The 14,179-nt window shown below is 49.8% G+C and overlaps 1 protein-coding gene across 2 annotated transcripts in view; it reads left to right on the forward strand.

Moving 5' to 3' along the window:
* The window catches only part of CIMAP1B (ciliary microtubule associated protein 1B), a 130,412-nt gene that overhangs the window by 24,599 nt on the left and 91,634 nt on the right, over window positions 1–14,179 (forward strand). For both annotated transcript variants that reach the window (XM_069629480.1, XM_069629481.1), the window contains exon 2: window positions 8,723–8,847. In XM_069629480.1, the coding sequence (XP_069485581.1) occupies window positions 8,739–8,847 (109 nt within the window). In that variant the 5' untranslated portion in view covers window positions 8,723–8,738. The remainder of the gene's footprint in view (window positions 1–8,722; window positions 8,848–14,179) is intronic.

The raw sequence follows: 14,179 nt of genomic DNA on the forward strand, positions 1-14,179 counted from the left end.
CTGCTACAGCTCACAACAAACACTAGCACATATGCTTCTCCTTTTTTTCTCCCCTTAAACCCCCCAAAATAATATATAAAAAATGAGGCAACTATACCTGCTGCCTGTACTATGCGCAACTCTCGTCTAGCAAAGTCTGCCACTTACTATGCAACCCTCTGCTCTAACGCAGGTGTTCCACCGCACACTTACTCCCTATCGGATAAATGGACCTAAATTCTAAGACTACTACAGCCAATTGCCCTCCGCCTATTGAGGGCGCGTCCTATACAACATAAAAATGATCCCTCCCCCAGTGCGTTCATTTACGGGTACACTCACATATCCTTATTTGGAAATCGTCAAGTCCCCTTGACTTCTGAGTTTCCCTTTAAAGGCCAGCACCACTTCAGGGCGGAAGGGGGTATTTAGACTAGCGCGGACCTTTGCGAACTCAGCATCTGCGATGCTTCCTCTGTGTTGAGCTCTGAGTATTGGTCTGGAAACGCCATCCCACGCCCCTCCGGAGGCACAGCTGGAATTCCTGCATCTGGTCGGGAAAGCTTGAGTATACCTGTATGGGCCACCAAAAATATACTGCAGGTTGCCTTTGAACTCACCAATAAAAAATCCAAAAGTAATCCAAAAAGGAGTGTACACCAGGCAAGAAGTAAGGCGGTTTGATTCAGGGCTCCAGACACAGCTGGGACAGCAATTTTCAAACAGAAGGTGGATTAGAACTGCATGAAAAGGTGCTCTCCAGCAAATGCCCCTAGGTCCAGAACTTTCATAATCATCTAAACTAATTACTATGAAAGCATGACACGGTTGGCCCATCCGTTGAACTTAGATCATTGGGCGAACACATAATTCCTCTATATCGGGACATACATTAGCCTGTGATGATTGGGTCCCGAAAATCTTACCACACCACCCTAGACACACATTGTGATGTCACAGTCCAACCCCCAATTCCCACATCATGAAGCCAATGTATCTAAACTTTTGGGATGACCAGCAGATCTTTATTCATCTGCCGCCAATCATCCCCATCTGCTTCTCACAGGAATACTACCGATCATGACACTGGCAGAGCCTTGAACCAAAGACAAGTTGCTGTTTTGATGTTAAGAACACCTCAAACTGCTTCCGAGGTTGAGTTGTATTGAAGGGTAATTTGAAACCGTCATGGGCACTTTGAAACTGCCAAGAGCCAAGCTTCATAACTAATATGCTCAATTATTAAAAGAGGTTATCGTCACTGCCCTTCCCCTACCCCTCGTGAGCTTGGCTCTGTGACCTCGAAAGTATCATAAGCTGTTCATTCCTTTCCTCTCACTCAACACTAGGAACGTGTAGTTTTACAATGTGCTCTCAGCCCCAGTGGCTGCTACGTTAAATTAAAACGTGCAAGTTATTTTCTACTGAAGTGGGATGCTTTGAGGCCTGTTTACAGTACCTCGTTCTAATGTTGATCCCTGCATACTTACCTGCAACCTATCTTTATCGTTTTTATTCTATCTACTTATAATTCAATTGTTTAGGCCCTTCTCAGGTATGGCACCTACAATTATTTTATTTATTTATTGTTTATTTATACAGCACTTATACACAGGTGGAGTGGTGCTGTTAATGAGACTCCCCTCCTCCTTTAGTGGCTATTCCCGCAACTGATATGTGCACACCTCTTTCCCGTGTAGAATCACAAAAGCCGTATTACCATTGTATCACAAGTTGAGATATGACGGTAATACCGCTGTAGAGGAGCAGGTTGACACATTTTCCCTAGGTCCTGCTCCCTCACTGCCATCATACTGGAACAGAAGGAGAAGGGCTATATGTGGGGCTCCATGGGGGTCATTACGACCCTGGCGGTAGGGGTTTAACGGGGCCGGTAGAGCTGCCGGCCCCGTTAAACCCCTACCGCATAATTACGAGGTCCGCTCGCGGGACCCGGTAAGGACGCCTGGTAAAACCAGGCGTCGTTAGCGGGTCCGGAGAGCGGCCCGCATCCTAACAACGGGCCCGTCATTAAAGAGCCCGTTGTTAGCATGCTCCCCATTCCCATTGAGCCCTATGGGGGCTCAAATGGGAATGGGGATGTACCGGGTCCGGGTTCCCTGAATGGGGAAATACCAGGCCCTCCAAGGTCGGAATGGCCTGGTAATTCCCCATTCAGGAAACCCGGCCCAGTATCCGCAATGGGAGTAGCCATGCCGCAAATAGCAGCATGGCTACCTCCAAAGTCGTAATGACCTCCCATGTGTTATGCCCATACCTCATTAAGTGTATGAGAGACAATGTGCACTCAGACAACCATATTGAATGTACCCTCGCACTGGAAGTGTGGAAGGATGCCTTATGGATGGATGTCAGCACACGCCATTGGACATCATGGAGCACTGAGTGAAATCTGACGTGGGCAAAGTGATGTCATTAAGAAGATCTATGAAGCCATGCTGAAACAATATGAAAATACTGAAGAGTGATGATGTAACAAGAGAAACATGTATGAAACGATAAAGTAATCATGAATGCAAAAGAAGATAAAGTAAATGGCTGACCAATAAGTGTAAATAAGCAGTAGTGCAAGGTAGAAAAAATGCATAGATGCTTGCTAGAGAGGAATATATAGCGTTGGATTGACGGCCATTATTGCAAAATGGACACCGGCGTGTGTAAATATTCAATTCAACTACCTCAGAAGCTGATCCGGGTTGGAGAGTCAGGAGACGCTGTAAAAAAAAGCTTTGTGTGCAGAATAAGAGCCGTCGATGTTGGCTTGGGACCAAGGAAGCTTTTTTAAGGAATAGCTGCAAAGCACAAAGGGAGGCAGACAGATGAGTCATGGACATGAGACATATTTCTCTAATTTCTCAAATATTAAGAAGAAAACATCTTGAAGAGCCAGGTTTTGGACAATTAAAAGTGTGTAAAGTCTATGCAAGGTAGAGTGAGTAACCCTCTAGAGGCCAAGAGGAGCAATGACACCCAGTATAATCAAATCAAATAGCAGTAAATAAGAGGCTGAAATGGACAAATTCATGGTCTCGTCACACGTGACCCAAAAATCGGAATACAAGGCCTATTCATTAAGCCTCGAATGAAGATAGTGATATGCTTTCAATCCTTCGAATGTCCTAGGACAGAGAACAGGCTATAAGGTCAACTACAGACGGGAAACTTTGGCTCATGGACGAAATGAAGAGAGATGATGGAATAATTGGGAAAGTTGGGATTTATCTAATGTGATCCAAGCACCTGTGTTGCGGTTTCCTTAGGTGCTCCTAGCCGAGTCGAAAGTCCAAGGTTGGGTGGGATTGCCAAACAATCAGTGGGTCTATGGGGCAACCTGCTATACAATGTTGCATAGACCAATCTGATGCCAGTTTGTTTGCTGTAATCAGTATTATACGTATGTAGAGGTAGTTTGAGGATTGTCTTATAGATAAGAGAGAGCCAATGAAGTACTAACCTGTATACCTTCTGTAAGTAGATATGTTGCCCCTATCCAATCCCTCCTACTAATACGTTTTATGGTTTTCACGTAGGATGATGTCATAGATGATGCATATTGGGGTATAAGACCCCTTTGTAATCAAGTTTGTGTGTGAGTGTGCAAGTATCAGTCTGATGTCTGCCAGATGACCCTGCTTTATTAAATTAAGAATAAAGTAGTACTTTGCCGTATTCCTTGAGTCTGTCTGATTATTTGTTCTGATAACTATTGGTAATTCCATCTAGCACAAGAGAGGCTTCAAGGTGCTAGAGCACACTGCCAAAATTGGGCGGTCATACTGCCAAAAACACAGCGCAGTTACCTCCATGCAGTTGCCACAAATGAAGACAGAGGTGCACCCACTCCACTCAAGAGAGCTACATGAGGCACACGCCATCCCCAAACACACATTCCAACACAGTGCTGACATCAGCCATTGAGACCTGGGAAATGCAGCTGCTCACGCTGCACACTAATCTACACAGGCATTAAGGCCAGCACAGGGCAAAGAGATGAGGAGGTGGAAGACATGCTATGTAAGACAAACACACGTACCCAGGGTCAGGCCCTAACTGACAACCAGCTGGTCACCCTGTACTGGCTGAACAGAGAGTCCCTAGATGAGCTGCACACCTTAATCCAGGAAGACCTAGAGAGCATGCTAAACATCAGGACAGTTGTGCCCCCAAAAATGGAATGCATTGCAAACGAAAATTACAGAAACACCAACTGGGGAGTGCAGCACCTCAGTAGAGGATCTCACAATAGAGCTGGCCATGATGGGGTTGGACTTCCAAGTCGGGCATAATCGTTTCATGCATTGGAGAGAGCTACAAGTTGCAGAGTCTAGAAATTGCACGGTATTACTTAGCACTAGAGCAAAGTTTGCCCTAGTTTTAAAAACACTGGGACATATTAGAAAACCATTGCACCATGGCAAGTGCAGTTTGGCATGGTATAAGCGCCAGGGCAAAAATAGCGCTCGGGCAATAATGATGCACTTTTGCTGCATTGAAAATGCATCTTTTTTGCACTATGGCAATTTTTGCCCTGGTGCTTATACCATGCCAAACTGCACTTGCCATGGTGCAATAGTTTCCTAATATGTCCCGGTGTTTTTAAAAATAGGCCACACTTTACCCTAGTGCTAATACAGTGCAACGTTTCTGTAATCTGGCCCCTGGTCTCAATGCTGAAGTGCACGTGTAAATTGGGGTGGCTCTGCCCCTCAAGGAAGGAACAGGTTATTTTGCAACTTGAACTGAATGAAAACGTTGGTCGTGATTGTTACATGTCTCCTCTGTAGGGAGGCATGGTATCGCCCAAGTGTGTTGTAGTGGTCACGTGGGGAACCACGTGACCAAGTTAATAAAGTAAACGAGCCGCTTCCGGCTCGTCAGTCGAGACCCAACTGACTCCGCGTGTGTGTGTGTTTGGGAGGCACCATGCGGCTGCCCCACCACGTGTGCTGGGCCCAAGGATGGTGCCCAGCTCCAGGACGGTGCCCCTGCCGGGCAACACCGTCCAGACGGTGCCCCAGCCGGGCAACGCCGTCCCTGTGTGTCGCCCTGGCCCTGTGAGTTGGGTCAGGATGGCGACCCCGGCCTGGGTGCCCCCAGAGCCGGGGCCGCGATAAGCCGGTTGCCATCCGGCCCATGTGTGGAGCTCCGGTGTCCACGGAGCCGGTGGGATGAACCCCCACCCTTCATCTAGCGGCGTGATCGCCGCACTTCTGTGTGTGGTGTCGGGTGCTACCCGACACAAGTATGGGGCTGCCCGGTGGACCGGAGCAGCCCCCAACAATGGCGATGAGGCGAGGGGCCCCGCGTGCCCCGAAGAAGATATGGTGCGGGCCCATCTCCATCTGGGCCCGCGGTGTGGAGGAGCGGAGGCTGTTTTCCCCCGTATCCCCGTGGGGGAGAGAAGTTTCTGTGGCGTCGGCCACAGAGGAGGTGCTGCCCCTCCCCCACCTGCAGGCAGCGGAGGGGAGGAGCGGCAAACATAGGATGGCGGGCCCGACACCAGCTGGGCCCGCGCAAAAGAAGGCTGGCAAGCTGCCCGCCCCGTCCCCCGAGGGAGACGGAACAGGTCGGCGGCTGTGCCGCATGGAGGGATGCAGGCCCATCTCCGACAGGGCCCGCCAAAGAGGAAGAGGATCTTCCCCCACCATCAGGAGCAGGGATGAGGTGTTTCCCCTGCGGGGGAGAGAGTGTCCACGGTATCGGCTGCGTGTGTCGATGTGCCCCGCCACGGGAACAGAGGGGGGAGAAGTGTGCGGCCCGCGCCGCAGTGAAGAACGCGGCGCTGCCTCTTCCCCCGCTGGGAACATGCTGGCAGAGGTGCTGCCCCTCCCCCACCCGTGAGCCGCGGGAAGGAATACCGGCGGTGCGCGGCGCACAACAAAAAGAAAAGGGCGGGCCCAACTCTAACGGGGCCCGCAGAGGCAGCGAGGATAGTGCTGCGTCCCCCATCGTTGCGGAGGAGATCTGGGGTGCGGCGTCTGCCGCACATCGGAGGGTGAACCCCCCCCCCCTCTCGCCTGGGGGCAGGCATCCCCTGTAGCCTCGGCCGCAAGAAAAGAACGGAGGCGGGCCCAATAACAACTGGGCCCGCAAGAACATTGGGGCGCTCGCCACGAGGAGCGGGCAGGGGAGCTGCCTGCCCCTCGCCTGAATTTCGGCCGACAACAGTGGCCGAACCGTAGTGGGAGCTGCTGGAGCCGCGCAGCGAGGTTGCTTTGCCACTCCCCACCATGGAGGCGGCCGCGGCCACAGAGAGCGGCATACATCGCCGCACGGAAGAAGAAGAAATGAGGATGCGGGCCCAGATCCGACTGGGCCCGTGAAGGCAATGAGGAGGTGCCGTGGCCCCAGGGGGAGAGAACTGTGCGGCACCAGCCGCGATGAGAGGGGGATGCCCCTCGCCGCACAAGGGGTCTGGCAAACGGCTGAGGTAGGCCCATCAGGTCGGCCCGCAAAGGCGGCGGGGGTGAGGTGGCTGCCCCTCCCCCACTCGCAAGTCGGGAGATTGAAGAGCGGAGAGAAGAACCCACGACCGCCAAACAAAGGAAAGGGGTGTGGCCCAGGCAAGCAATGTGTGCCCAGAGGGAGTGGAACGGGCGGCCTGGTGCCAGGGCAGCAGCACCTAGGACTGTGGACTGGGCCGAGGTGGCCCCTGGGCCTTCCCAGGTGCGGCTTTGCCGGCCCTTGAGTGGTGAACTGAACTGTTATGGGTGGCTGCCCACGTATGATGTCGGACTGGTCTCCTGCAGACCTGCAATTGCTTAATATGGACTCAGTAGCCATCTACATGAAGACTGGGACCCTGCAGACCCTGGACTTGCTTAAGATGGCCCATTGAAGTGGCGATGTGAAGCTGTGATCCTGCATATTGTGGCCATGCTTTAAATGGTGCCAGGGCGGTCAACAATGGCGGCATTCAGTAATAGTAAAACCACTCACCCAGGTTAATAAAGGGTGGATAAGTAGAGTGGTTGTAGTGGTAGTAGTTATGTTGGGGCGTTGGTTTTTTTGTTGTTTCGTTGTTATGAAAAAGGAGGAGTGTTACATGTCTCCCCTGTAGGGAGGCATGGTATCGCCCAAGTGTGTTGTAGTGGTCAAGTGGGGAACCACGTGACCAAGTTAATAAAGTAAACGAGCCGCTTCCGGCTCGTCAGTCGAGACCCAACTGACTCCGCGTGTGTGTGTGTTTGGGAGGCACCATGCGGGTGCCCCACCACGTGTGCTGGGCCCAAGGATGGGACCTAGCTCCAGGACGGTGCCCCTGCCGGGCAACGCCGTCCCTGTGTGTCGCCCTGGCCCTGTGAGTCGGGCCAGGATGGCGACCCCGGCCTGGGTGCCCCCCGAGCCGGGGCCGCGGTAAGCCGGTTGCCATCCGGCCCATGTGTGGAGCTCCGGTGTCCCCGGAGCCGGTGGGATGAACCCCCACCCTTCATCTAGCGGCGTGATCGCCGCACTTCTGTGTGTGGTGTCGGGTGCTACCCGACACAAGTATGGGGCTGCTCGGTGGACCGGAGCAGCCCCCAACAGTGATGAGACTTGTTTGAGTCTGCCCTGCAGGCGTGGTCCATTCCAGGCAACAAGCGCCTGCTGAAATGTCTATTCCAAGACAGAAGCCAATCATCGAGGGCCATGTTGTCTGGCAATAGTACACAAACCGGAAGCTATTCACGCAAATGCAAATCTTTGCAACGAATACACGGTTGCCCCTAATAATTTATCAGCATCATTACTGAACTATATAAAGAAGAGATGGAACGGAAACGTTAGCACAAAGCCAATATCTTTTTTGTATGGCGTTCTTTGGTATGTTGAGTATGTTTTCTATTTTAGTCTGTTTTCTTTGTAATGGCCCAGGCATGCCCACTTTAGCTTTGGGCTGGGGGCCATTGTCAGACACTGATGTCTGTAGTAGGTGCTACAGGGACAGTCCCAGTGGGCATCCCCTTCTATCTGAGTGCAACAAATCGTTTGATTCCGGACAAACCATGTAGCCAAGTCCACCCTTTAGAGAAATTGCAACTCGGCAAATTAATAGCCCCCCCCCAACCCCCCATCCACGAGACTATCAGAAAAGGCAATTTCCTTGATCTGTTTTTTGTGGTCAAAATGTTGTATTGTGGACATTTATTTTTATAGCATAGCTGAGATGGGGTGAACACAGAAAGAAGTTGGCCCTGGGAAGGAGTGTTGGCAGCTAGGAACAGTCAAGGAGGGAAATGCCAGCACTGGGACGCAATTGACGTCTTTGGAACGTCCTGTACTATATGTCAGTTGGTTCTTACCTAGGCCTGCGCTGTAGGTTTTTAGAGAGCTCGTGTCCTGCTGGAGAGGGTGTAAAAGGTTTGTAAACATCTAGGCATTATACATAAGAGTCTCTCATACTCATACGTTAAACTTTGCAAAACGTGGCGGAGCCACCTGGAACAGTCTCCGTTACACAATCCCGATTACTTTATTTTTTTATGCAAGTTGCATGAACGTGTGTGACTAAAGTGTTGTGTTATATGTCAATTTATAATGCTATCATGCCACTTACTCGTTTCAGCAACACTACTCCTGCCTGCAATGCTATTGATTGTAAAAGCACACCATTCCCCCTCCTCCTCCCTTGCCTGCATTCTGCCCCTATTGTCCATGGTTTATTACTCTTTCTCGTAACTGGTTTACGTTGCCCAGAATATGTCTCTTAATCCATTATCATTATGTCTTTGCCAATCACTAGACCCCATTGAAACAGAATGGGAACTGAAGTTTGGGTGGGAACATGGAGGCCGCACCGCCCAAGAGGCCCTATCGCAGCACTCTACAGCAGCCCAGGACCTAAGTATGGACTCCCTGGAAACACAGGTCTGTATGAATTAGTCTTTAGTATTCTTTTACCTGTCACCTCCTGCCCTTTGCCTTTCAACGTTCTTGTTGTGACCATCCCTTGCTGGACCTCCAGGCTCCCCTGACCGTTGCTGTTGTGTGGGGTGTCCGTGGGCACACAGGCAGTCCTCATCAGTGCTGGGTGCACCCAGCATAATGTTCAGTCACTGCTATTGCGGGGTAGCGCACGGGCCAAACCGATGGTTGCTGGGGGGGGGGGGGTACAACGTCCTTTTATCATGGGATGTTTTTTCACTGGGTTTTTTACTGCAAATTATTTAACGAAAAAACCCATCAAATTTTTATGGGGGGTTACAAAATTATATATACGGGGTGGGGGTGTTTGGGAATAGATCAACAATTAAAGGGAATGGAGGGCTTGGAGGGACATCCCCCCCAAAAACAATGTAAAAAAAAGTGATGCTTTTTTTCATTAAAACATTCCCGGTAAAAAAAAAAGAACGCAAAAAACATCCTGCGATGAATTGACATGGAACCGCTGAGGGCACCCAACATACACTTACAGTTGCCTTGGTCACACGCATGACACTAGCTGCCGGGGTTTCCCGGGCTTGCAACTGGGCTGTGGTCACACAGCTTGACAGTGGCCTGGGAGCTCCCAGGTTACACATGCGATCAGTGGAGGCTGCAGTACCGTGGTCACACGGTGTTAGCCTGCAGGCAGGGTAGGAGGGCCATGATCACAAAGCATCAGCCTGCAGGCCCAATAAATGAGACACAAGGCAGAAGTACCATTCATGGAGTCTGCCACCATTATGGCGCAGATGCTGGCTGAGGCTCCTTTTATTGACAATCAGTCATGACAGTCGGGACACAATCTTTAAGGGGCAAAACCACAGTTGCTTGCGTACTCTATCTCAGTCTTGCCAACTATCACTGTCTCTTTTCTTTATTCAGTCTTCCTGATGTATGTGCTGTTGCTCTCTTACTATCACCAGCTAGCGGCATATGCCATGTCGTCTCTAGCACTCGCTTGCATTCTGTGACTGTCCCACACTCTGAGGCTCTCACCTTGTTTCTCATTCTGAACTTCTAACACCCCTACCGCTCCTCCTGTTTTGCGTTCTCGCACATTGCTTGCTTGACCCTAGCTCAGGTTCTCCAACTCTTAAATGCTTCTGGTGGCTTCTGCTGTCTCTTGCTGGTCATGCCCCTTGTGTTGCCACTTATGCTCTGTTACTCACCAGGTTTTGGCATTGTTTCCTGTGACAAGTGGTGTATGTTAAAGTAAGTTCATATTCTATCTCTCTTTCTTTTTTTAAGCATTCATATTTATTTGCATTTGGTCACAAACAAACCTCCACATATATGACTTTACAAATGACAGCTCCATTAGCCCCCCCATCTCCAACTCAGTGTCTCCTGCTTTCAACCAAAATCTGAACAGTACAAAGTCTCAGGATAGGTAGTAAAAATGACCAGATAAAAAAGGAAAACACTTGGATTGACTCCCCCTTCTACAATCGGGTTTGGTGGTTACAATCCCCACACTCCTCTCCCAGTGGTTAAGCACCTCTAACCTCCATCATATTTATCAGAGGGCTCCATTCCTCCTGGAAGGATGCTAAACGGTCGTTTACCAGGGCAGCCAGCTTATCCTTTACCATAATGCTGCACAGTTTCCGTTCCCACTCCATCCTCATGGGCACCCCCCCTCCCTTCCAGTTTTGAGCTATCGCCAGTCTTCCGGCACGCAACATGGCTTCCCACAACCTAGGCAGTCTGTATTCCTCCATGTCTGTAGCCGTTACGCCCAAGAGCATCTGAATAGGATGCACACTCAATTGAACCCCTGTTATGTCTTTGATCTAGGTTAGAAGTTCCTGCCGAAAAATGCAGATCCTGGGGCAGTGCCACCACATGTGAGATATGTAGCCCACTTGTCCACAGCCCCTCCGACAGAGCAGGGATGCTTTTGCAAACATTCTCGAGATCTTCAGAGGATCCGGGTCCCATCCCTGTAGCATCTTAAAATTATGTTCCATAGGGGAGGTGAATAAATTGCCATTAAAGGTCACCCTGAAGATTCTGGCCCAGTCCTCATCAGTGATTTCCCTACCTGCTAGCTTCACCCAGTGTGTTTTGAAGGTAAGTCTTCCTGTAGTTGTGGTCGAGACCAGTGCTTTATATATACCTTTCAGGAGGTATATATAAAAGTCTTTCGAATTGGGTGATCTCCCTAGCCACCAAGGCACCCCATTTAGGGTCCGTAAACAGACCCTTTAATCTTAAGTAGTCAAAAACAGAGACTGTCCCTCCCCAGAACCTCCCGTAATTCCTCAAGATCTCTGAAACATCCCTCCACAAACAGCTGCCCTGCTCTTTCCAGACCCCCATCCGACCACTGTTGAGCAAATCTCATCCCCTGGTGTGACAAGTTAAATGGGGGGGGGGGCCCACACCGACGACATGGGCAAGGGCCAGTAGGAAAAGGCCTTGTTTGCTCTTGCTTTTCCATACCTCCCAGAGGACCCCTAGTGTGGTGTGTTCCCTTGTCACCCTAGGGATGTGCCTAAGCGGTGCCCATAGGAAGTCCCTCACCCTCAGCGAGTTCATTTATAGGTCGTTCAAATATATCCAATAAGTTCTCATGCCCTCTCTCGAGTGTTCCAACAAGACCCTCAGTTGGGCTGCTTTATAATATAGGTAAGGATCAGGAAGGCCGAAGCCACCCTGGTGCTGTGGAAGCGTGAGAGTAGACCACTTCACTCTAGGCCTCTTTTTCTGCCACACAAATCTAGTGAGGGCACCCTTCAGATCGCCGAAAAACGTTTCCGGGAGTTTAGTCGGGAGGGCTCAGAATAAATATAGCAAGCTTGGGAGGACGTTCATTTTTAATTGTTATTATACAGCCATACCAGGAAATGGTTAGGGGCTCTTATCGCTTAAGATCTGCCCTGATTCTATCTACCAGAGGGTACAAACTCGCCTTAGCCAGATCCGCAAGACCCCTCATTAGTAGGTCCACCAGGTATTTCATATGGGTCTTCTCCACCCTCAAGCCCATGTACAGAGAACGAGAATCCAGATGGGAGTGGCCCATTCCCACGGGCACGAGGCTTGACTTATCATCAATGTTGATTTTAAGGCTGCAAAGGTGCCCATAGTTCTGTATCTGTGTCAGCAGTTCGGGAAACGAGGAATCAACCTTGGTGAGATAACCCACGATATCGTCTTTGAACAGGGACAATTTGAACTCCACCTCCCCACTGTGAATACCCTTTATCCCCTGATTGGCTCTAATCGTGACCACTAGAGGCTCCATTGTAAGGGCATAAAGCAGAGGTGAAAGGGGACACCCCTGCTTCTCGCTAGTCGAAGGGGGCCAGACACCACGTTATTAACCTGAACCTGTGCCTTGGGCGCTGAATATAACGCCTCCACCCATTGCAGAAAGGCCGGCCCGAGACCCATCCTCCCCAGGACTGCCTTCATAAAAGGACTCTCCACACTATTAAATGCCTTTTCTGAGTCTATCGAGATCAGGCACCCATCACTTTGATGGGCTTGTGCATTGTACATGAGGTCGATAGTCTTACGCATATTATCAGAGCCTTGTCTCCCCCTAATGAAACCCACCTGGTCCCCACGGACAAAGGACAGGAGTAGATCCTCCAACGTGCTGCCTAAGATCCAGGAGCGCGAGGGGATCAAGGAAGGCCACATTCTGCCCACCATTCCCTGCATACTCTGACAAATAAAGCCCTTCATAGAACTTTGCAAACTCCCTCCCGATCCCCACCGGGCCATAGATCTCCCTGTCTCGGTCTCCCTTCATGGCACCAATGGCTTTTCTTTTCCTTTGCTCCCTCAGTCGCCAAGCCAGTATGTTGTCCACCTTCTCCCCCGCTCGTGATATTTTTGCTTTAGGAACAGTTGTTTATTCCCTGTATCCTAGACCAAGATGGCATTGATCCTCGCCTTGTAGAGGTGCCATTTCGCAGCCTTAGCTGGTGAGAGGTAATTGCCCCCAGGTCCACCTGGCTGCAGTTCTTCCACCTCATATTCTCTTCCTGTTCCCTCCTTTCTTTCTTCTTCTGGGAGCCTATTCTAATTAATACCCCTCTAATTGATTTTATTTGATCTGGTATTGTTTGTATGGTATTGTTTATTTATATAGCGCCTGTTCACAACACAGGCAAGTGTTTCAAAGCGCTCAAGGAGGGCGGGAAACATGGGGAAAAACAACAGTCGCTCAGAGCCCTTGAAATTCTGAGATGATAATAGTCTGATAATAGTCTGCACATGCAGAGTAAGTGCGTAAAATACATTTAACCGTTTGAGGTACAGCAAATAGGCCTGACTGGGATTCTGCAGTTTTACCAGTGCAATTGAGGGTGAAGACAAGGGAGAACAGAAAGACGATCTTCAGGCACGGTGCGTACGGATCGTGCAAGTGCATAGATGGTCACATGGAGTGGGAAGTCCAAATACACCCGGTCGGTGGAGACTGGGGTAAGTCTGGTTATTTATAATGCGCATACCCTAGAGGGACCAGGCAAGAAATGCATCTAGGCGCAGATGTGAAACTGAATCAATTGATACTGCATTGCACCAACTCAAGGACTGACGTGGTAAGTGAAGAAGAAGTTACACAAAGAGATGGGATTTTAATTGTTTCCTAAAAACAGTCAGGGAATCAATGCATCTAAGGTCCAAGGGGAGAGAGTTTCAGGCTCGAGGACCAAAGGCAAACAACCGCCTCTCACCACTTGTGGTTGTTCTGACTGAAGGGACCTGCAAGAGGTGTAGGTCTTTAAAATGCAGATATTGTTATGGGCAGTAAAACTGGATTTTTGCATTCAGGTAGGCAGATACCATCCCAATGATACACTTAAATACAAAGCAGAGGACTGTAAACAGGACTCTCTTGAAACGGAAGCCAGTTGAGATTCCTTCGGTATTGAGAGATAGCAGTTCTTCTTGGTAGTGAGAAAATTAGTCTAATGGCAATGTTTTGAGCAACCCGCAGTCTTTTAATTTGTAATCTTTGAGCCCCCATAAAAGGGCATTGCAATAATCCAGCCTGGCATTGGTGACTATTCATGCTACTGTTGGCCGGTCCTTCTCAGCAATAAGTGAGATGATAGGTTTTATGAGTCTCAGTTGGTAGTGTACTGATTTGACTGACCTGGGAATTGCAGTCCATACTTGACAGCTGGATACAGCCCAAGTTCTACAATACATCTGAATATCTTGTGGTCGAAGGGGGCCAGGCTAATTGTAGCCTTGGACGCCTCCCAGAGAGTTTGCACTCCCACCTGCCCATTATCATTGAAAGTGAAATAGT

Source organism: Ambystoma mexicanum, chromosome 12, assembly GCF_040938575.1.
Source record: "Ambystoma mexicanum isolate Mex_15411 chromosome 12, UKY_AmexF1_1, whole genome shotgun sequence".
Classification (NCBI taxonomy): Eukaryota; Metazoa; Chordata; class Amphibia; order Caudata; family Ambystomatidae; genus Ambystoma; species Ambystoma mexicanum.